At 49.9% G+C, this 19,903-nt stretch overlaps 2 protein-coding genes across 3 annotated transcripts; both read left to right on the forward strand.

Moving 5' to 3' along the window:
* Positions 1-1,098: 1,098 nt before the first annotated feature.
* On the forward strand, positions 1,099-10,968 carry wdhd1 (WD repeat and HMG-box DNA binding protein 1). Of its 2 annotated transcripts, none has more exons than XM_062561956.1 (26): positions 1,099-1,206; positions 1,519-1,613; positions 2,077-2,188; positions 2,268-2,419; positions 2,798-2,909; positions 3,063-3,113; positions 3,195-3,290; positions 3,374-3,466; positions 3,590-3,696; positions 3,762-3,903; positions 4,174-4,372; positions 4,658-4,851; positions 5,220-5,404; positions 5,488-5,729; positions 6,383-6,520; positions 6,601-6,757; positions 7,056-7,170; positions 7,407-7,538; positions 7,863-8,074; positions 8,205-8,326; positions 8,441-8,497; positions 8,770-8,803; positions 8,893-9,043; positions 9,148-9,263; positions 9,338-9,473; positions 10,592-10,968. In XM_062561956.1, exons 2-26 carry the CDS (start codon positions 1,537-1,539, stop codon positions 10,796-10,798), a joined length of 3,339 nt encoding a protein of 1,112 aa, XP_062417940.1. In that variant the 5' UTR covers positions 1,099-1,206; positions 1,519-1,536; the 3' UTR covers positions 10,799-10,968. The 2 variants fall into 2 exon arrangements, with proteins under 2 accessions (XP_062417940.1, XP_037312494.2); XM_037456597.2 differs by having other exon boundaries at positions 8,770-8,801; positions 8,882-9,043.
* A 632-nt stretch (positions 10,969-11,600) lies between these two features.
* gch1 (GTP cyclohydrolase 1) lies at positions 11,601-19,783 on the forward strand. The gene is made up of 6 exons (XM_037455135.2): positions 11,601-12,040; positions 15,463-15,572; positions 17,990-18,045; positions 19,140-19,171; positions 19,246-19,330; positions 19,425-19,783. The coding sequence occupies exons 1-6, from the start codon at positions 11,683-11,685 to the stop codon at positions 19,549-19,551; spliced, it is 768 nt and encodes a 255-aa protein (XP_037311032.1). The 5' UTR covers positions 11,601-11,682; the 3' UTR covers positions 19,552-19,783.
* The last annotated feature ends 120 nt before the right edge of the window (positions 19,784-19,903 follow it).

A 19,903-nucleotide genomic window follows, 5' to 3' on the forward strand; every position in this document is an offset into this window, starting at 1 on the left:
AGTTATTGTAATTTGTGAGACTTTGAAGTGTTTCTGTGTCTGATGCAGTAACTTTACCAGGATTATGTTGTATTCACCACACCGATACACAAAATAACAATAAAGCATATGGAGTGTGTCTCAGGTTTTTCGTCCCCTCTCGACAGCTCGAGTCGTGCTCGTCCATCCGTGCACGCTCATCCGTGCGCGTACACGTGGCCGCCTGTACTCAGGCGGGTTAATGGGACGGAAACGCCTCCCCGTGAAGAGAGGAACCTCTAAATGCCAGAATGGGGAGATAAGGACATGAAAAGGACGAAGAAGCGGATTCAAGTGGTTCCGTCTCTCACACAGCAGATCAGCCCCGAGGAGCCTCATCTCACGCCTTTTGCCTGAAATGTTTCATGTTGGTATTTGTCCTCAGACATGCTCGAGTTAACAGCTTGTCCTTTGTTCTTTTTTGACATTTCGCATTCTTCTATTCATCAAAGTATCAGCTTCACTGCAGTTGACCCGTCGGGATTCGTAATGCACTCCGTGTCCAGCATGTGGGACATGGGACATGGGACATGGGACATGCAGTCAATCACCTGGAATGGGAAACTGGATGCTGCAGCGCAGTTGCACATGATCTCTGTCTGCTTCTTTTTTAATGTACTTCCTGTTGCACTAATCAAATGATCCCCGAGACAAAACCGCGTTTACACTGTGAAGGTCGGAAGTACAGAATATGATGTTGGGGAATACATTTTACATTCAACAACGTCTACAGCAGATGCTCCAAATAAATCATTAACTTCCCATGCAATATTTGTACGACTTACCTAATCAAAAATAAAGATGATTAAAGAACTGTATGAAACAATTACAGTCTCTTCTGGGACCTTAATGTGAGAGGATTCGTAGAAACTAGGCAGATCTTTAAAAGTTTAATACTAAATTTTTTTTTTGTTTAACTTATAGTTGAATATGTTTGTCTGCGTTTCGGCTGTCTGAAGTGCCTGAACAGAGAACAGAAATGCACAACTAAGTCCTGGTAAGGAGACCAACTCATGGAGGACAGATGTGATGCGCCTCAAACGATGGAGCGGTTACGTCGATTGCGTCATGACGTAAGTAGCGGGAGTTGCGACGCCGCGCGTCCCCGTCTTCAACGCAGCGCGGGAGATTCAGGAGACGAAAAGCGACCCCATCACCAATCCGTGGACTCTGCGCACTGGGGAAGTTGTAAGTTGCCCCGCTGACTTCGGAATAAAACGCATTTTAACACACAACGTCCCGCTCGGTCCGAGCTGAACGCGTCGCACCGGAAACACCGTTCACCGACCCGCCCGTTGGCTTTGATAGAGCCTTAGCTGTAGCTAACGCTACAGTATTGTTAGCTTAGCTCCTCGGCTAGCCCAAGTGCCTGAACGAGCCACGGGAGCTCGTGACAGGCCACCGAGTAGTAAGCATGCGTCACGCATGTGTGTTGCTAGTGTGTTGAAGTACTTATTCATTTGTTTCACGTATTCATTGCTGTACTTTCCCGCCTGTCAGTCCGGTGTTTGTGCAAAGATGCCTTGTGAGAGGAAGCCGATGCGCTACGGGCACTCGGAGGGACACACCGAGGTCTGCTTCGATCACTCTGGGAGGTGAGGATACCAGAAGTACTCCGTGCTTAAACTGTTGTTACTGACGCTTCTACTGTTGCTTCTTCATTCATTTCATTTACTTCTCCAGGATTATTGTACACTTTACTTTGGCTGTACGGCTGAAACAGTCCTCTAGTTGTCATAGATCAAAACAAACCATACTGTCCCAAGCGGATTTCATATAATTCCCAAACCACATTGAGCCACATAATTACTTTAAAGGGATCATCTGAGGTAAATGTAGTAAACGTGTGTTTGCTTTGGTGTAATGAGAAGAATCCAAGTGGTTTCGTTACCTTCCAATGACACGTTTATACCTACATTTCTACAGTAGCCCATAGGGGTCAAACACACAGAGGTCGTCCTCCTCCGGGCGCGGCGCAACATCTGCAACGTTCACGCCCAGATGCAGAGGAACCGAGCATCTGCTTGACCGTATACATGTCATGAAACCGTCCCTCAGGTTCTTGGTGACCGGCGGGAACGACGGAGATGTTCGCATCTGGGAGGGTCTGGATGACGACGATCCCAAGTTCATCACCGTGGGGGACAAGGTGTACTCTCTGGCGCTCAAGGTCGGTCGCCATCTGTCAGCTGGTTGTTTCGGGGAACCTTTGAGGACGTGTGATTGATTTCTGTCGTTTCCCGCCACAGAACGGCAAGCTGGTGACGGCGAGCTCCAACAACACGGTGCAGATCCACACGTTCCCCGGGGGCGACCCGGACGGCATCCTGACCCGGTTCACCACCAACGCCACGCACGTCACCTTCAACAGCAGCGGCTCCAGGGTCGCTGCCGGCTCCAGGTACTTAGGATCGCTGTGAACAAAGCGTCATTCCAGCGTAAATGGTTGGTCTGTAGCAGGGCTGTAAGATTCAGTGAGTATCAACAGCAGCCATGTTGTTTGTCTACGGACGTGATGATGGTCATTCAAGCCGTCACTTGGTCTGTGGATCCATCATCTTTCGATCTAATGCCTTTAATGGGAAATAACGTTAATAGAACAGGTCGGTACTTGAGGGCGTTTGTGGAATCGATTGCAACAATAATTGGACGTCTTTATTGTGGCGGAGAGCGCCATCGTTTCGCCTCCCTCAGTCATTGATTTGCCGATTTACACAGCAGCCCCCCCCCCCCGTCAGCCTCGTGTGATCACAGATCTCCGTCTGGTGTTTGCCTGCAGTGACTTCATGGTGAAGGTGGTGGAGGTGTCAGACAGCAGCCAGCAGAAAACGCTGCGAGGCCACGAAGCGCCTGTCCTCAGTGTGACCTTTGACCCCAAAGACGACTTCCTGGTACGTGAACCCTCTGGATGTTAGAAGTGCGACGCTGAGGCCGTTTTCACCTGGATTCGATGTTGCTTCTGAGATCCCTGTGATGTCATGGAGTGAGTCCCGTTAGGATTAAAGTATTGAAATCTGATAAAAGTCCTCTGCTCTCTCCGTCAGGCCTCCGCCAGCTGCGACGGCTCCGTGGTGGTTTGGAGCATCGAGGATCAGGTGCGTCGCTGTTCTTTTGCTCCGACTCGTTATCCGCTCTGCGTGCCCCGCTGCAGCGTGTCTGCTTTGTGTCCCGCTCAGTCCCAGCTGATCCGCTGGCCTCTGCTGCAGAAGACCAACGACGTCAGCAACGCCAAGTCTCTGTGTCGGCTCGCCTGGCAGCCCGTGGGGGCAAAGGTCAGTGCCACAACCCGCGCCCCGCTGGCCGCTCGGCCTCCATCAGCCATCGTGATGTAGTGAATGTCAAAATGTCTGCTCAGTTGTTAGCGGTTCCCGTGGAGACGAAGGTGCACCTGTACGAGCGAGGCTCCTGGGATCACGTGAGCACGCTGTCCGATGATCTGCAGACGCAGGTAGGCCTCCTCCTCCTCCTCCTCCATCTCCACCTCCTCCATCTCCACCTCCTCCTCTGCGCGCTCCGTCTTCATTGGTCCTCAGCCAGGAGACTGACTTAGCTACTCCCCCTCCCTCTGCAGCTCATCAACGTGGTGGCCTGGTCTCCGTGTGGCCGGTTCCTGGCGGCGGGCGGCGTGGGCGGCTCGCTGACGGTGTGGGACGTGAACAGCAAGCTCTGCGTGGAAAGGTAAAGATGACCACGTGGTTTGTTTTGACGCCTCCCGGCTGCGGCTGACGGCGTGTCGTCTGCAGGCAGAAGCACGAGAAGGGCCACACGGTGTGCAGTCTGGCCTGGAGTCCTTCAGGCAGCCAGGTGGCCTACACCGACACAGAGGGCCGCCTGGGTCTGCTGGACGGACTCAGCACCTCCTCCTCCTCCTCCTCCTCCTCCAAGGTACAGCGCTTTAGTTTCTGTGCAGCGTTTGGTGAAGTTTGAAGGAAACCCATTCAAGTAGATCTTAATTCATTAGATGATTCAATCAGTTGATAAACAATAAATCAGATTATTCATTCTTTTGTGCACTGATGCAGGAAAACTCTTTACAGTCTGAACATCTCCTGAATACGTTGAAGTCAGAAATGAGCATCAGCTTCTCTCGTGGTTCCTCTGCATCCATCGCTTGATATTTCCAGTTTCCTTAGTTGACTCTCGATAAACTTTCAGCCGTCTAAGAAAGCGGCCGAAACCTACGACGACCTTTTTGACGATGACGATGACCGGCTCATGGACGAAGGCCTCAGCGAACACAACTCGCCGGTCAAGAAACCCGTCGCCGTGGACGACGATGAAGACGATGACCTGATGCCGGCGACGGGGCGGCCGAGGAACCGCGGGGCGATCCTGGACGACGAGCTCTCGCTGGGTGAGTGAGGATGCAGAAGATATTTCAGTTTTAGACTCCCAGAAGGTCCCGGACACCTGGAGGAGCGTCGCTGAGGCAAACTCACTAAACAAATGAGTGAAATGAACCCGAGTGTTCTCCTTATGACCATCCAGCTGTAGAGGAAACGCCGTTACAGTCAGTAATCCATCTTCACGGGGGTCCTTGAACACATCGCGTCATGATTCATCCATCTTTATGGTCATGTGACAAGCCGAGAAGCTTTGACTGGACTTCAGCATTTAAATGAGTCGTTCTGTTCTTCAGACGCCGGCTCGCTGAAGTTGGGTCGGGACAAATTTGGAGGCGACGAAGACGGGGACGACGCCAGCAGCGCCGTCATGGCGGCCGCCCCCCCGCCTGGGCCCCTTCGCCCCGTCTACGAGGGGCCCCTGCCGACGCCCCCGCAGAAGGCCTTCCAGCCGGGCTCCACGCCGGCTCACCTCACGCACCGCTTCATGGTCGGTCCTTGGGCTCCTCGTCCGCATCACTTCTGTCTGCCGTTACTAAGCAACGAAACCCATCATCGTCTTCATCAACTCACAGCTCAAGGGACCTTTTTACATCACATGTCATTTAGCTGAGGCTTTTATCCAAAGCGACTTAATAAGTGCATTTCAACCATAAGGAAACTAACTCAGAAGAACAAGAAACAAAGTGTCATTTGATCAAATAAGCCGATTATTATGTTATCGATGAGCTAAGTGCCACACTTTCAGGTCACTATCCAGGTTACTGTGAAGTAGGTGAACTATTCTGAGGGCCACAATGCGCCTCACAGGAAGGAAGAAGGAGATCCAATAAAAAATGAGCAAACCTTTGCCTCCAGATGTGGAACTCGGTGGGAATCGCTCGCGGCTACAACGACGATCAGGACAACGCCATCGACGTGGAGTTCCACGACACGGCCGTGCACCACGCCATGCACCTCGCCAACTCGCTGGGTCACACCATGGCCGACCTTTCCCAGGAGGCCGTGCTCCTGGCCTGCCCCGGCACGGAGGAGCTCGCCAGGTAGGCTCCACCCCCCGCCCTCCCTCAGAACTAACCGTGCTACCTTTCCTCCTCCTCACCTCGCTCCTCCTCCTCCTCCTCAGCAAGCTGCAGTGCCTCCACTTCTCCTCCTGGGACACCAACAAGGACTGGATGGTGGACCTGCCGGCGGGCGAGGAGGCGCGGGCGCTGTGCCTCGGGGGGGGCTGGGCGGCGGTCGCCACCAGCGCCCTGATGCTCCGCCTCTTCTCCGTGGGGGGGGTCCAGAGGGAAGTCTTCAGCCTGCAGGGGAACGTGGTCTGCATGGCGGGGCACGGGGAGCAGCTGCTCATCGTCTACCACCGGGGTCAGAGACACGTGCACAGGGGGGCGCGCACGGGGGGGCGCGCACGGGGGGGCGCGCACGGGGGGGCGCGCACAGAGGGACACGCGCAAGGGGACACGCACACAGGAGGACACGCACACAGGAGGACACGCACACAGAGGGACACGCACACAGAGGGACACGCACACAGAGGGACACGCACACAGAGGGACACGCACACACACATCAAATCAAACCCTCAGAAGCCTGTTAGTGGAGCAGCCGGTAACCATGGTAATGATCAATGAAACATGATGACATAATGGAACTTAAAGATTATGGAAGACTAGATTTGTTGTTGTTTCATGACTTAAGTAAAAATGTCCTTATTGGTGTTATTGATTAGATCGATTAGATAGGAACACCTCCACCTGCCATCAATAAACAGCTGGAAATGCAATGAATATACTTTGATGTCTATATCTCTTCATCTTTGTGCCGGTGTAAACACCAAAACGTATTTTAAGGGGATGACGTCATGTGACGACAGATGTTAAAGCTTTAGAAGAAGCTTTGCATACGTTCATTTATTTTTAATCTCATTTTCTCACAGGCTTTAATAGCGGATCCTATTTAATGGTTTTAAGGACGGCTTTATTTTTGTCTTTAGCTATAACTCCCCCCTCCCTCCTCAGCCCCCGGCTTCGACGGGGATCAGGCTCTGGGGGTCCAGCTGCTGCAGCTGGGGCCCAGGAAGAGTCAGCTGATCCGCGGGGAGGCGCTGCCTCTGTCCCGCCGGGCCCACCTGACGTGGCTCGGGTTCACCGCCGAGGGTCCGTGTGTGTTTTTCTTCCTCTGGAGACCCGGTGATTCATCACAGCAGCACCAATCCTCAAGCTTAGTTTGTTTCCAGGCACCCCGTGCTACGTGGACTCGGAGGGGTCGGTCCGGATGCTGAACCGGTCCCTCGGCAACACCTGGACACCCGTGTGCAACACCGGGGAAACGTGCAAAAGCCGGTCAGACCACTACTGGGTGGTGGGGGTCCACGAGAACCCCCAGCAGCTCAGGTGAGTCGGTTCATTCACTCATTCTAACAATTTCCTTTAAGATGAGACACTTAATGACTCCTGGAAAGTCCTGGAAAACATTCATTCCAGGGTTTATTTTTAGTCTGGGCTCCTTGACCTGGAAGCAAGGAGTTTTTAATATGAATCAGATAGTTGAAAACCTGAGATGGAAGAGAAGATAAAGATGTTTATTGTAAATTGGAGGGAATATTTCCTTGATTCAAACAGCCTCCGTGAGGCAAAGTTACCTGAACCAAAGCGCACCGTTTAGTTCTCCTGATGTTTCTCCTGCTCTCAGGTGCATCCCCTGCAAAGGCTCCAGGTACCCCCCCACGCTGCCCAGGCCAGCTGTGGCCATCCTGCCCTTCAAGCTGCCCATGTGTCAGACCTCCACGGAGAAGGGACTGATGGAGGTAAACTGCTAGCGCCTGCTAGCGCCTGCTAGCGCCTGCTCGGGTTCGTTCTGTCAATACGATCCCATGAGGATCATTCTGACCTGAAGTCAGTGCAACAAACAACAAGAGAACTGTTTTTAGTACCAGACTTTCTGATCCTCTGGTCCTCACCGAGGAGACGTTTCCTGAGTGTCCTCTGGACAGTTAGTGACTCCGTCCTCGGTCGCCTTGTCTTCTCCTCTTTCCTCCTCCAGGAGCAGTTCTGGCGCTCCGTCCTCTTCGAGAACCACTTTGGGTTCCTGTCGTCCAGCGGCTACGAGGTGGACGAGGAGGCTCAGACTCGCTCCCAGAAGGAGCAGCAGGAGCTGCTGATGAAGATGTTTGCAGTGAGTCCTTTTATTTTATTAAAAACGTCTGTTTCACACTTTTTAATCAAATATAAGTTATGGTAGGATTTCAATTGATTTAAAATAGTTTTAACTGCTTCAGGGCCTAATAATAATAATAAGAATGAACACTTGCTTATTTTCTTTGACACACAATATGAACTGAACGCTGCCTCGGTGTTCATTTCTAAAACATCCCACCTGCCGCATTGATTGATTGATTGAAACTACTGTTTGTAAAGTCCTAATTGTCCAATCGAAGGCTTCATTAATCAATAAGGGGGATGATTTGACACCGGTTGTACCTCCTGTGCTCGGCTGCAGCTCTCCTGTAAGCTGGAGAGGGAGTTCCGCTGCGTGGAGCTGGCGGAGCTCATGACCCACAACGCGGTGACCCTGGCCATCCGCTACGCCTCGCGCTCCCGCCGCATGGGCCTCGCCCAGCGCCTCAGCGAGGTCGCCCTGGAGAAGGCCAACCGCCTCCGGGAGGAAGAGCCGGAAGAAGAGGCGGAGCACGCTGCCAGACGGGCTTCTGGGTAACGGGGTTGTGCATTGATGTCCCCCCCCTGTGGTGTAAAGGCGGGGCTCCGTATGTGGGGAATGCACATTCTAAGTAAGTGAAAGAAGCGGATCACGAGTGATTCACGAGGTTGTTACTTGAAACAGGTACGAGGTCACAGGAGGTCGCCAAGGCAACAGACCTAACCACAAGGAGCAGGTGGAGCAGGTGGAGCAGGTGGAGCAAGTACAGGGGCCCCAGGAGGAGGAAGAACCAGAAACCAGAGAATGTCAGTTCTGTCTCTGCCTCTCTCTGTGTGTGTGTGTGTGTGTGTGTGTGTGTGTGTGTGTGTGAGACACACATTGGTCCTTCCCTTCATTGCGGTCCGTGTCCCTTCCTGCAGGTGTCAATCCGTTCGCTAAAGAAGCCACTTCACCTGTGGTTCCTTCTCTGACACCACGTAAGTAACAATTGTTATAAAGTGTGCATACAATGCAAAATGTCTCCATGAAAGCCACCATCTCATCCAGTATGGCATAGAATTATACATTCCTTTAGTAAGATACATCTTCCTGAGGCCGGGTGTAAAGTCATTAACGGCACTTCATCCCACTGAGCGAGTTATTTGGTCGGTTTACGGTTGATGTTATTCACAAAGTGATGAAGATATTCCCGTCATGTGATCAGAGCTCTGCATGCGTCAACACAAATATTCCTCTTTTATTTTTGCAGTCGGTAAATCCGGACGAGCAAATCCCTTCAAGGTGAGAGTGGACCGGCGCCTTGTTAGAGACGATGAAAGGCTGAATGTGCAGAACCCGAGTGACGCTGTGTGCCTCCGCAGGTCTCCTCCTCCTCCTCCTCCTCCTCGGCGGCGCAGCCTCGCGGGACCAACATCCTGGACAACATGGCGTCCGGCAGGAAGTCGTCTCCGCTCGCCGGCTCTGCAGGGAAAGCAAGCAAAGGCCCCGTCCTCAAACCGCTGCCCCCCCGACCCAGAAGCAAGGTCTCAATACGTCGTGTCCTCTGGTTTACCATCACATGACTGTTGGCTTGGTTGCAAGACGTCTGAACACTGGATCTCATGTTCTGCTTCTGTTCCTCCACCAGACTCAGTCCACTCTGCTGCAGATGACCAGCTCCAAGAAGAAGACCCAGGAGATCACGCAGAAGCAACCTGAAGCTCCGCCTCCAGCGTCGCCTGCTGACAGCGGCGACAACGACAGGTGAAACATGGAGCTGCAGAACCCTTTTGAAGTGAGGTCAGGGGGGGGCACTGAATGTTCTTGTGGGTTTTCAGGCCCAAGACGGGCTTCCAGCTGTGGCTGGAGGAGAACAGGAAGAGCATCAGCGCCGACCACCCCGAGCTGGAGGAGACGGAGGTCATCAAGGAGGCCATGGGGCGCTTCAGGACGCTGTCTGCAGAGGAGCGACTGGTGAGCCCCCCCCCCCCCCGCCACTCCCCTCAGTCGATGGGTGAATTAACAGGAGGGGGTGTAATGACACACCTCCCCCTTTCATCCACACCGTCCTTAATAGGCATCGATGTCTGTGCCTGACCCGGCATACATCAAGACCCTCAGCAGAGAGCCGGAGGACACTCGACGGGGGGGGGGGGGGGGGGGCGGGGGGCACTTGTTGCTTGGGAACCCTGCAGAGTGCGTTGGGGCCGCGAGGGCACAAAGCATTGATCTTATGATAATCGCAGTGAGCCGGCTGCAGGGGAAACGCCTGCGTGACCGCTGATGGTGCTTTTATTTTGAAGGATCATGTGATCTGGCTGAAGACGATCCTTTATCTGTCATTTAATAAATAATAAAGGTAGGATTAGTTCTCCTGGTGCTGGAACAGGTTGTGTAGGTCGTTCTTCACCTGAGGGCGTACCTTCCACCCCATCAGTGTCCGCCACACTGAGACGTCCTCAGACTCTGACGTCTACGGTCCCCAACCACCGGGCCCCGGGCCGTTCGGTACCGCTTCATTTAGAGAAATGACTCTTCTTCTCTCCCAGTTAGAGGCGCTGGTTCCTCCTGGCAGAGCAGAACCAGACAGGAAGTGAGAGTCTTACTTAAAAATACGCGATACTGGTATTTCTCCCCCCCCCCCCCCCCCCCCCCCCGTAATTAACTACAGCATTCAGTCAAATACAATAAATTGACAGTTGCCGTGTGAGACGTCAGCGCGTTGTATTGTGTGTGTTTGAATATAAATGGGGGTTAAGTGTGTGTGTGTTGGGGGGGGGGGGGGCCTCTGGCTCTCACCAGGCCCGATGATTCATCCTAACTCCATTACGTCCAGGGAAGCGCTTCCTTTTGTCTCTGCTCGGACAGAAAAATAAATAAATAAACAAAACCACGCGCAGGGAAAAGAGGCAGCAGGCTGTCAGTGGTGATTACACATGACAGGGGGCTATTTGTGTGTGTCTGTGTGCGTCTGTGCGCGGGGGTCTCATCCAGGTGCATCGGAACAGAACGATGTGACTTTGTGCTGTTGTCATTAACGTGTATTTCATACCAACCTTTCTTCATTTATTTTTTTGCATCGTTTCATTCAGTCGTGGACGGAAAGAGCAAAAAGCCAAACGGGAGACGCAGCGGACCTGAAGAAGAGGAAGAGAGGAGGAGGAGGAGGTGATGAAGAAGGAGCGGCCGGAGGAGATGACGAACATGGACCGGTGGAAGCAGATGAAAATAGTGCCAAGAAGAAGAGATCTTTGGATCCCTCCGCCAAGCTTTCAGCGTTTGCTTTTAACAAAAACTGACTTTTAAATCCTCGATGCGTCCGTGCTGCAGGTTCTGTTCTTTCAGGCACTTGATCAGAACATTTAAAGAGGCCTTGGGTTATTGATCAGGTAGACCTTCATTTCTTACATTCATGACATTTCTTCTGTGTATTTTAAAAGTTGAATAAATGTAAATGTTTGTTGGTTCACTTTTCCTCGATGTTCATTTTTGATATAAAAGGTAGAAGTCACAGATGGGTTCTTATTGTGTTGTTTACCCATGATGCATCATTTCGACCCCACATTAAATTGACTCCTGTTCACTGGGAAGTTAAGGTCCTACATCTGTGCGGGCAATGTAAATATGTATATTTTTATAATAATACATCTTTATAAAGATGCAACCTATTTAAATAATTCTAGAATAAGTCATGTTTTGCATACAGGAATATAAGCGACGAAGAATTTGATTTAAATTAGTTTTTTTGGTTTCTGGCAGTTTTTTTACGTATACGTGGCGCATAAGTCAACATACAATTAAAGATGTGTTTCACTTGAATAACCATCTCCATGACAAACCGTACTTTCATCTCTCTGATTAGTGAATTCACTCCTGAGATATTAGACACTGACGCATGTGAACGTTTTAAAACTCGGTTGCGTTATGGTGATCGTGTACTTGTACTTGTGTGAGGTTTGTAACCGAGTAGTTGTACTCTTCAGGATACTTTTGTAAGTAAAGTCCCTGGTGAAAGATGTTGGCTCCGCCCCCGTGGAAGCGGGCAGCCAATGGGAGCGGCCCTGGATTATCCTGCTCGTATAAAGCCTCGAGGATCCCGGCGCGTTGAACCCACTGAACGCAAGTGAGACGTCACGCGACGCACTGACTCAACAAGTGCAAGTCCACCACAGAAGAAGTAGTGATGGAGCCCTCCGAACCGACCGAGCAGCTGGACGGCGGCTCCGCGCTGAACGGACACTTGGACCGGACGGTGAAGCGGCCGGTACCGGGCGGCTCCGGGTGCGCTCCTCCCACCTCCGCCGCCGCTACCGCGTCTGCCGCGTCCGGCGCGGCGCGGCCGGTGATTGCGGGCGGGCGGGAGGAGCGCACCCGGAGCGTGGAGGACAACCAGACCAGCCTCCCGTCCCTGGCCGCGGCGTACACCACCATCCTGCGGGGACTGGGCGAGGACCCGCAGCGGCAGGGGCTGCTGAAGACCCCGTGGAGAGCCGCCACCGCCATGCAGTTCTTCACCAAAGGGTACCAGGAGAATCTCATCGGTGAGTCCTCTGGCGCCACAGAGCCGCTCTGGGGGGGTTTGGATTGATTGACAGGTGGCAGGTAAACACTCCTCACACCGCCAAGGTGTGTCCTGTCTTTACTCCACTTCATACGACTTTGTAAAGATTTTACAGTAGTTTCAAGTGCTTCAATGATAAGGGGACACTTTTATAATTGTCTTTTTACCTGGTCTCCACCTCACTCTGAAAACAATGCCTTTCTGGCCCGGTAATTATTACGCTGGTTCCTTTTTGTACATTTCACACGAAATAATCAATTTAGTGATTTTACTTGAACACATCGCCTTTTTGTGCAAATATGTAACGTTGTCCTCGTGTATCCAGTTCATTTTAAGTAAATGTTTTTGTTCACACCACGTAATCTCTACCGAACCACTGTGTCACGTGACTCCACGAGGTCCAAAGCACCTGGGCAATATGAGAGAAACCTGGCGCCCAGCGCGTGCTCGGGCCGTGACGTCAGAGGACAATTCCCGGTATTTGTGGTAGAACCTACAAGGCGCAAACGAACTTAATGGACGGAGCTATTTGGGTAGGTAATGTATAATTAATATTTAAGGTTACTTAAGTTTAAGATGTGCAAACTGAGTGAACTGGTCAGTTTAGCATGTTGGCTAGTTAGGCTAACGGCTAACGGGCGGTGTCCTCGCGTGCGTGGGAATTTTTTTTTGAAGATTCATATTTACTGTTATTTAATATAATATTCGGAGTAATAGATAAAAAAGTAAAGGACGTTAACCGTTGACCCACGGTAAAGTGAAATTAGGACTGTCCCTACATTTTAAGTTGCATAAATAACATGGATACCTCAGTGACTTGGATGAAAACAAATATGAAAGACATGAACTTTCTTTCTTGGACCAAGAAATAGATTAGAAAAGGAATCCACTACATGTAAAAGTAGATGCATCAATAGCTGTCTAAACGTCTTTCTGTTAACATCTTATTTGGCATTTTCGTATCTGTAGACTATGAATTGTCAACTTAAACCTACATATCAAAGGGCTAGAAATCCCAATGGTTTGTGTTTTATGTGTATATTGCGATATCTTCGGGCAGTATAGGCCACACCCTCAATATCTCTGCTTTATTACTGATTCTTTAAGGTGGAAACATTTCATCCTGTTTGTGGAGATAGTCTCTATTTATGTAATGAAGTATAAAGTGGCATAAAGCGATGCACTCGTATTTATGTAGAGCGCTGTTTGCTTTTCTAACAAGTTTACGATGGAATGATTCTGCTTAGATTAGTTTCATCATCTGGTCTAGACACCGATCAGTGGAAAGCCTCTCCTCACTCTACGTGACCAACATGGCCCTTAGCTTAGCTATGCTTTCTGATGGTCACTGATGTGTTTTCATCGAGTGACTTCAGTCAGGAAGTACAAAAAAGAATTGTGTTGTGGACATTCAAGAAAGTTGTCATGGCCTCTGGTGCATACATTGGACAAGACCAATTAGCAAGGAAATGAGACCATTAAAGAGCTACAGCATTAATATCATTGTTCATGAGTGGCTGCCTCATCCAGTTCAAAGCACTGGTGCTCACGTAGCATGCTGTGAATGGATGGGGTCCAGTCTCCATCCAGGACCTGGTGGAACCCTCCATCCCAACATCAAGCTGCTTGTTCCTCACTGAGAGCAGAACACTGGACTAGATCTCCACTCTTTGCTGTCCTGCTCCTAGATGGTGGAAGGAGCTCTGTGATGACATCAGGACCACAGAGAGCCTTCACATCTTCACACTAAACACTAACATACTGTAGACCTTAAGCTGGATCTTATAATGGATCTGATCTAGAACCTGTTGTACATCGGCTTATTTGATGAAATTGTATTTTCTTGTTACTTCAGAGTTTGTTTCTTTAGTGTCAGCTCACTGACATGTAATGTAACTTAAAGAATTGTATTCTCCGATCAATACATTAATGGCAGATTTTTTTTTTTGTCGGGATGTAAAGAACTTTGACCTTTTTAATAGACCTAATTGTTTATTCATGGGACATATTCAGTTTCACACTTCTGACAGACATTTGTATTTTTAATGAACCTGATGCCCTTCAGCTCTTGAGTCATGTTCGGTTTCACATGGGACGCCCCCCATCTGGAGGTGGTTTTGTGGGGGATGTTTTGTGCGCTTTATGAAACAAGGAAGGAATGTCTGGTATGGGGGGGTGTAAATGTGAGTTGGTCTTAGCGGTAGGAGGGGACGATGGAGACGCTGATGGTGTCTCGCAGGCTCCTGATTGGCTGTTGCAGGAGACTCCCCCCTTTTCGTCCGAAGAGCAGAGAGCACCAGGGCTGTTTGTGGAGTGATTTGTTAACGTCGCACTGTTTGATCAGAGTTGGTGCGTCGTGTGCTCGGGTCACGGGTCCAGCTTTGAACCCGTCACCAGCACAAAATCACATGACCAACAGATGCAGAGATTTAACCCTAAATCTCAGTTTGCAATTTTACACCAACTTGCACCAGACGGTGTTCATCCACAAGATCAGAATCTCACTCGAATGATGACGTCATTGAGCCTCTGTAGCAGATCGTGACCTGACGAGCTTCATGGCCTGACTGACAGCTGTGCTTCATCTGACACGGCGTGCGTTCGTTTGTGTCTCCTCCTCCTGGTTCCTCCATGGTAACCATGTCAGCTGGTGCAACTAACGAGGCCCTTGAGTTGCATCAGGTGGGCTCCAGAACATCTCAACATCAGAATTACAGAATTGTGTGTGTGTGTGTGTGTGTCCAAGAGGAGACGAGATGTTCCATCAGGCCTCGTCTGTGGAGGAAACACTAGCGTCTCTCACGAGGTGGAGAGGATGAAGTGGAGTGTGGTGCTGGGGAGGTTCTCCACAGTGAAGGTTAACATCAGACGTGAAGAGGCAGCAGAGGCCGAAGCAACAGGTCGCATCTGTTGATTTTCCCCCCCAACAGGAAATGAAAAGATGGCGCTGTGAGCGCGAGCGGCGCCTGCGTCCTCACAAACAGATAAAGAGCTTTATTGGACCCCGGCAACTGAAAATGCAATAAAGCATTGAGCAGAGCTATAATTAGACCTTTGCTGTTTACAGAAGACAAAGATGCGATAAAAGGATGGCGGTGAGCGTCCCCGCCGTCCTCTGGGGGACAGGAAGTGATGCGGGACGGCATTTATATAGATGCATCTATCGGGTGTATTTAGCTTATTAAAAAGAGGGTCGTCTGACTCTTTAATGGATTTCAAGTGACTCTCTTTATTCCACTTTTATTCAGAATCACTTTCACTTGTTTACTGGTTCTGTTGGTAAATAACTGTTTAGTTCTAACTAGTAATAATGAAGTTATTGATAAATGTAATGGTATATTTAAGCCTGTTTTGTACTGATGGCGTGTCCTTCATGAAGACAGTGTTTTGTCTTCTGTGCAGACGTGCTGAACGACGCCATCTTCGATGAGGACCACGACGAGATGGTGATCGTCAAAGACATCGACATGTTCTCCATGTGTGAACATCACCTGGTGCCCATCTTCGGCAGGGTGAGCGCCCAAATGTCCTTATCTGTCCCGCTGATGGCTTCATTCAGCGATCGATTGATTCTTGTTTGAAGTTTGTTTTTCGCCGTTGAGGCTTAAACGTCACAGGTCATTGTGGAGGAAGCTCCAAATATTCCTAATCAAATACTTAGATTTATACAGATTTCAAACAAGAAGAATCAAACATTTTACCCAGAGGGCAACTGGTCTGATTCACTGAGAACAAGGGATCTGATCTGGTTATTTCTCCTTTTCTTAGTCTCCACTAGGAAGCCTGATTGACCTCTTCCTCTTCCTCCTCTTCCTCCTCCTCCAGCAGCAGGTGCACGTTGTTAAACACATCAACGAGCAGCTGATCTTTTTCCACCATGAATGATCTCTGATGACAAACACTTACCACACCTCCTGTGTGTGTCTGCCATCAGGTGGCTTTTTATGCTTCTAACGCCCCCCCCCCCCTCTTCTATCAGCCTCTCATCTGTCCCTCAGTGACTCAACATGCTCCTCCTCCTCCTCCTCCTCTTCATCCTCTTTAGATGGCGGCAGGTTTGTAGTTTCAGGATATTGATCTCGTTTGTAACAGATCAGTTGGGACACTTCAGGGTGTCACTAGTCTGATGAACCTTCTGTCCTTTGTGTCGTTTCAGTCTCCAGCTGCCTCAAGAAATAAAATGAAACCAAAGGTTAAAGAGTGTAAATAACGTTTCTCCTCCATTTTCAGTTAGTGAAGACATCTCTGATGTTAAAGTCTGTGACATCATAAACAAACTAGTTAGTAAATGAAACGGTTTACAGCCATCAAACGAGGGTCCATCCGTTACATTGTGATGCGTTCAGGCTCCGCTCGGAACGGACCATTATAACGTTATCGTGATGTGTTCACGTGTAATCTGTCAAATGGAGTTTTTGTGGGAAACTAATCCAGATGTTTTTTCTACTAGCTCGAATAGAAAAAAATGTTTGGGTATTTGTAATTATGTGTTTTGTAAAATGTAAATTACTCTAAAATAAATTTAATAAGACCGAGTAACGTTTGTCGTTTAAATCATGAGCTCCGACGTAACGACCCACTGGTGGTTGTTACGTCATCAGAGGAGTCCGTCACGGTCCGCCTGCTCGATGCCCGCATGTCCGGCAGGAAGAAGAGATCTCTGACGAGAGAAAGGGCAACAAGCGCGCAAAGTGTGTCTGACATTTGAGGTGTGTGTGTGTGTGTGTGTGTGTGTGTGTGTGTGTGTGTGTGTGTGTGTGCGTGCGTTACAGCCTCCAGACATCAATGATTCTCCGGCTCTCGCTCGTCTTTTGTTCCTCCGCCTGCTTCTCTTCTGTTGCTTCACACACTTTGGGTTAAAGCACCGGTTTCTCAGGGTAATCCCTTGTGTTTCAGAGTTCTAATAACATTAACAGGGTTAATAACATGATGGCATAAGGAGGCCCTTTTTAAGGCCAGGATGGAGACCTACGTTTGTGTCCACATGCTGCACCTCGCTGAGGTCACAGGTCAATGCGCTTGAGCGCCCCCCCCCCTGAATAGATGTCTCCCTCGTACAAATAGAATCACGGTGGAACCGACGTTGAAGTTGGCGCGGTCACTATGGCAACGGAACCCCGCGCTGACGTCCAGCTACGTTGCCTTGGACGGGCGTGTCGACACCGCGGTCCACACGGTGCAGATTACGCTGCTCAGTCAGGCGGCTAATTCACATTTTATTGAACTAACGGGATTTTGAACGGGATTTTTTTTTTTTAAATAAACAACTAAAAATCCCTGGTTTTTATGCAGTTTCATGCAGATATTCATCTTTTGAATTTGCAGCATTAGGTGGTATTTACGCCATGGCTTTCCCTCTAATGCCCCAGAGGGTTCTTTGCAGCACGGTTGGGTCTTTGCTGTGGAAGGAAGGCTTCTTTTTCTTCTTCTGTTTGGACCACAGAACAAAGTGGTCAGAAACCTGTTCCCAGTGTCGGGGGGCCTGCTAGCTCCCCCCTCCCCCCCCCCCATGACGTCTGCCTCATCAGGACCATCAAGGGTTGCACGGCACTCCTCCGTAAACCAAGCGGTTTGAAGGTCTTCATGTGGTCCTGAGCCCACTGCAACCCTACATCTGAAGTTTGGGAGACTCCTGCTGCTTTTAAAAGCCGTTTAGTGGCTGCTCTCAACTCTACGCATTTGTTTGGCAGAACTCCTTATTTTGCTTTTGTCTGAACAAACCTTCAGTTTGATCCCACACAATTCTTTTGGAAATATCTAATGTTGTGATACCAGATACTGAGAATTACCTTTCATTAACAAAGACCACCCCGCCAAAATAAGAGAATCCATCTGGTTCCCATGAGCTTCTGCACCACCCGCCTTGCTTCGGGGATGCAGGGCGTAGCTGGTGTGGAGTGTCTGATCCTGATCTTTCTCCTGGGTGCAGGTTCACATCGGCTACCTCCCCAACAAGAGAGTCCTGGGCCTCAGCAAGCTGGCCAGGTGAGTCGATTCCCACCTCATTATGTGCACGTGTGGGAGTGTCTTTAAGCTGATTATTAAAGGACGTGTGTTTGTGTGTGCGTACAAGCGTCGAATCTGATCCCACTGACCCCAATACCTCGAGGCTTATCGCACTAACACCCGTCGCTAACGTGCACGGCGCTAACGTGCACGGCGCTAACGTGCACGGCGCTAACGTGCACGCTGCCACTGTGAGCACCGAGGTGTGTCGTGGTCGTGAAGAAGCAACCGCGGTTTCAGAGATAAATGGTTTTCTTCCCTGGCTTTTTTTCGGGATGGTCACCTTTGACCTACACTTTAGTGGATCTAGAGCTCGTCATAAAGACAATGAGACATTATTACATAACCAGAAGGAGTTTTATGTTTCTACGGTTCATTGGACTGAAAGCTGCGTTCCCTCTGCTGACCACCAGGGGGCGGCGCCGCCTGTTGTATTTACTTTAAACGTATAACACACTACATTTACACCAGCAAAATGCATTTAAAAGTGTATGTAAACCTCTGAAATAGAAATGATATATAGAATGACCCACTTGGCATCGGGTGTGGAATCATGAACAGATGTGGAATCCAGAGGTTCCTCACTGCAGCTTCTGGCCTCCATCAGGAGCCGTTTGACCCCACGACATTTTCTTGGGTGGACGAGGTTGAATTTGTCTCAAGTTGTTTTTCTCACAAAGAGCAAGAGGTCAAAGGTGAAGACCGGGTTGGGTGTTTTCTGCAGACCTGCTTGATTATCCATTTGTTTGATAAATGGATCTTAAAATTTGAATTTTTTTTTGGTTTACAGGGACAGTTCACCCAAAAAAGGACCTCTTACACAGGACTAAGATGCCAATGTGATACCAGTATCATTTACTCTACATAGAAACTGGACATGGTTTTATAAATCTGATCGTCTTCAGACCAGAGAAATAATGTTAATGCTTAATTTCATCTCCACATTCCCTAAAAATAGATGAATGTATTTTAAAGACGATTCTTTTAAATTTAGTTCCTTAAATATAAATATTGTTTTTAATTCCTCATCCTTACAGACGGTGATTATTGATTCGATATTGTTTCTCTTTCAGGATCGTGGAAATCTACAGCCGGCGACTACAAGGTACCTTCAGGTCAAAGGTCAGTGCCCCGTGTCCTCTGGCCGACCCGCTCACCTTTGTGTCCGTGGGTCCACAGTTCAGGAGCGGCTGACCAAACAGATCGCCGTGGCCATCACCGAGGCGCTGAAGCCCGCCGGAGTGGGCGTGGTCATCGAGGCCACGTACGACCCTTTCCTTCCCCGCCATCGGCTCGTGGTCATTAAGTCGACAGCTGGACCGCGTTCCTCATCCTGCCTCTCTTCCCCTTCCTTGCAGTCACATGTGCATGGTGATGCGGGGCGTGCAGAAGATGAACAGTAAGACCGTCACCAGCACCATGCTGGGGGTCTTCAGGGAGGACCCCAAGACCCGCGACGAGTTCCTGGCGCTGGTCAGGAGCTGATGACGTTGGACTCCTCCTGTTGCCCGCGGTTACCTCCACGGACCATCAGCCAGCGCGTGTTTGCTGAGAAGAAGAGACGCCTTGTTTATTTATCAGGACTTCAACCTTTTAGTAGTTTGTTCCTCACTCAGAAGGAGGAAAACACAGCGGTTCCTCTTGCTGTTAAAGACACACACACACACACGTACACACACACACGTACACACACACACGTACACACACACACGTACACACACACACGCGTACACACACGTACACACACACGCGTACACACACACGCGTACACACACACGCGTACACACACACACACACACACACACGTACACACACACGTACACACACACACGCGTAC

The sequence above is a fragment of the Pungitius pungitius genome, chromosome 4 (genome assembly GCF_949316345.1).
Source record: "Pungitius pungitius chromosome 4, fPunPun2.1, whole genome shotgun sequence".
Lineage (NCBI taxonomy): Eukaryota > Metazoa > Chordata > Actinopteri > Perciformes > Gasterosteidae > Pungitius > Pungitius pungitius.

Excerpts from the sequence above, each read along its gene's own strand:
- wdhd1 (XM_037456597.2), top strand. The coding sequence starts at position 1,537 with ATGCCTTGTGAGAGGAAGCCGATGCGCTACGGGCACTCGGAGGGACAC. Across the intron at positions 5,405-5,487 it reads GGCACGGAGGAGCTCGCCAG|CAAGCTGCAGTGCCTCCACT; the intron begins GTAGGCTCCACC and ends CCTCCTCCTCAG. Across the intron at positions 9,264-9,337 it reads GACAGCGGCGACAACGACAG|GCCCAAGACGGGCTTCCAGC; the intron begins GTGAAACATGGA and ends GTGGGTTTTCAG.
- gch1 (XM_037455135.2), top strand. The coding sequence starts at position 11,683 with ATGGAGCCCTCCGAACCGACCGAGCAGCTGGACGGCGGCTCCGCGCTG. Across the intron at positions 15,573-17,989 it reads TGGTGCCCATCTTCGGCAGG|GTTCACATCGGCTACCTCCC; the intron begins GTGAGCGCCCAA and ends TCCTGGGTGCAG. Across the intron at positions 19,172-19,245 it reads CTACAGCCGGCGACTACAAG|TTCAGGAGCGGCTGACCAAA; the intron begins GTACCTTCAGGT and ends GTGGGTCCACAG.